Source organism: Camelina sativa, unplaced genomic scaffold, assembly GCF_000633955.1.
Source record: "Camelina sativa cultivar DH55 unplaced genomic scaffold, Cs unpScaffold08204, whole genome shotgun sequence".
In the NCBI taxonomy this organism is placed as follows: domain Eukaryota; kingdom Viridiplantae; phylum Streptophyta; class Magnoliopsida; order Brassicales; family Brassicaceae; genus Camelina; species Camelina sativa.
This window is the reverse complement of record NW_010929271.1, coordinates 1-440: the sequence shown is the minus strand read 5'-3', so window position 1 is coordinate 440 and position 440 is coordinate 1. Positions and strand designations below refer to the sequence as shown.

The 440-nt window shown below is 39.1% G+C and overlaps 1 protein-coding gene across 1 annotated transcript; it reads right to left on the bottom strand.

Annotated features, from left to right (window-relative positions):
* Positions 1 to 4: 4 nt before the first annotated feature.
* On the bottom strand, positions 5 to 436 carry LOC109131920 (BEACH domain-containing protein C2-like; the record flags this gene model as incomplete). Its single annotated transcript, XM_019243091.1, has 1 exon — positions 5 to 436. A coding segment is annotated over one exon (432 nt), but the record flags the coding sequence as incomplete, so codon positions are not given.
* Positions 437 to 440: the final 4 nt, after the last annotated feature.

The following is a 440-nucleotide window of genomic DNA, read 5'->3' as shown; positions in this document are numbered from 1 at the left end:
TTGTCAAATCAGAACGGGCAACCGAATCAAATGTTAGGTGCCCACTAGAAATTAAAGCACCAATCAATCTAATGATCCCAACGACAACAGCATCACTATTGTCAACATTGTACACGTTATTTCTTGCACTATCAGCACTAATCGAAAGACTTATACCACCAATTTCAGAAACAGACAATATTCTCTCAGTATCTATGGAATTGGTAATGGAAATCGAGTCATTATCACAAATGACAGATGAAAATACATGCTCATTTTCTTGTGGATCTGATGCTGGTTCATTCGGAGACCCTACATTATCATCCTCAACAGAATTTCCATCAGGACCAGAAGGGTCAACACCGGAATCCAACTTTTTTACAGAACCAGACCCGTTGTTCTGACTCTTTTCACTTTGATCAGTTGATGACCTTGTTCCACTCTTACCCATAGCTAAAACA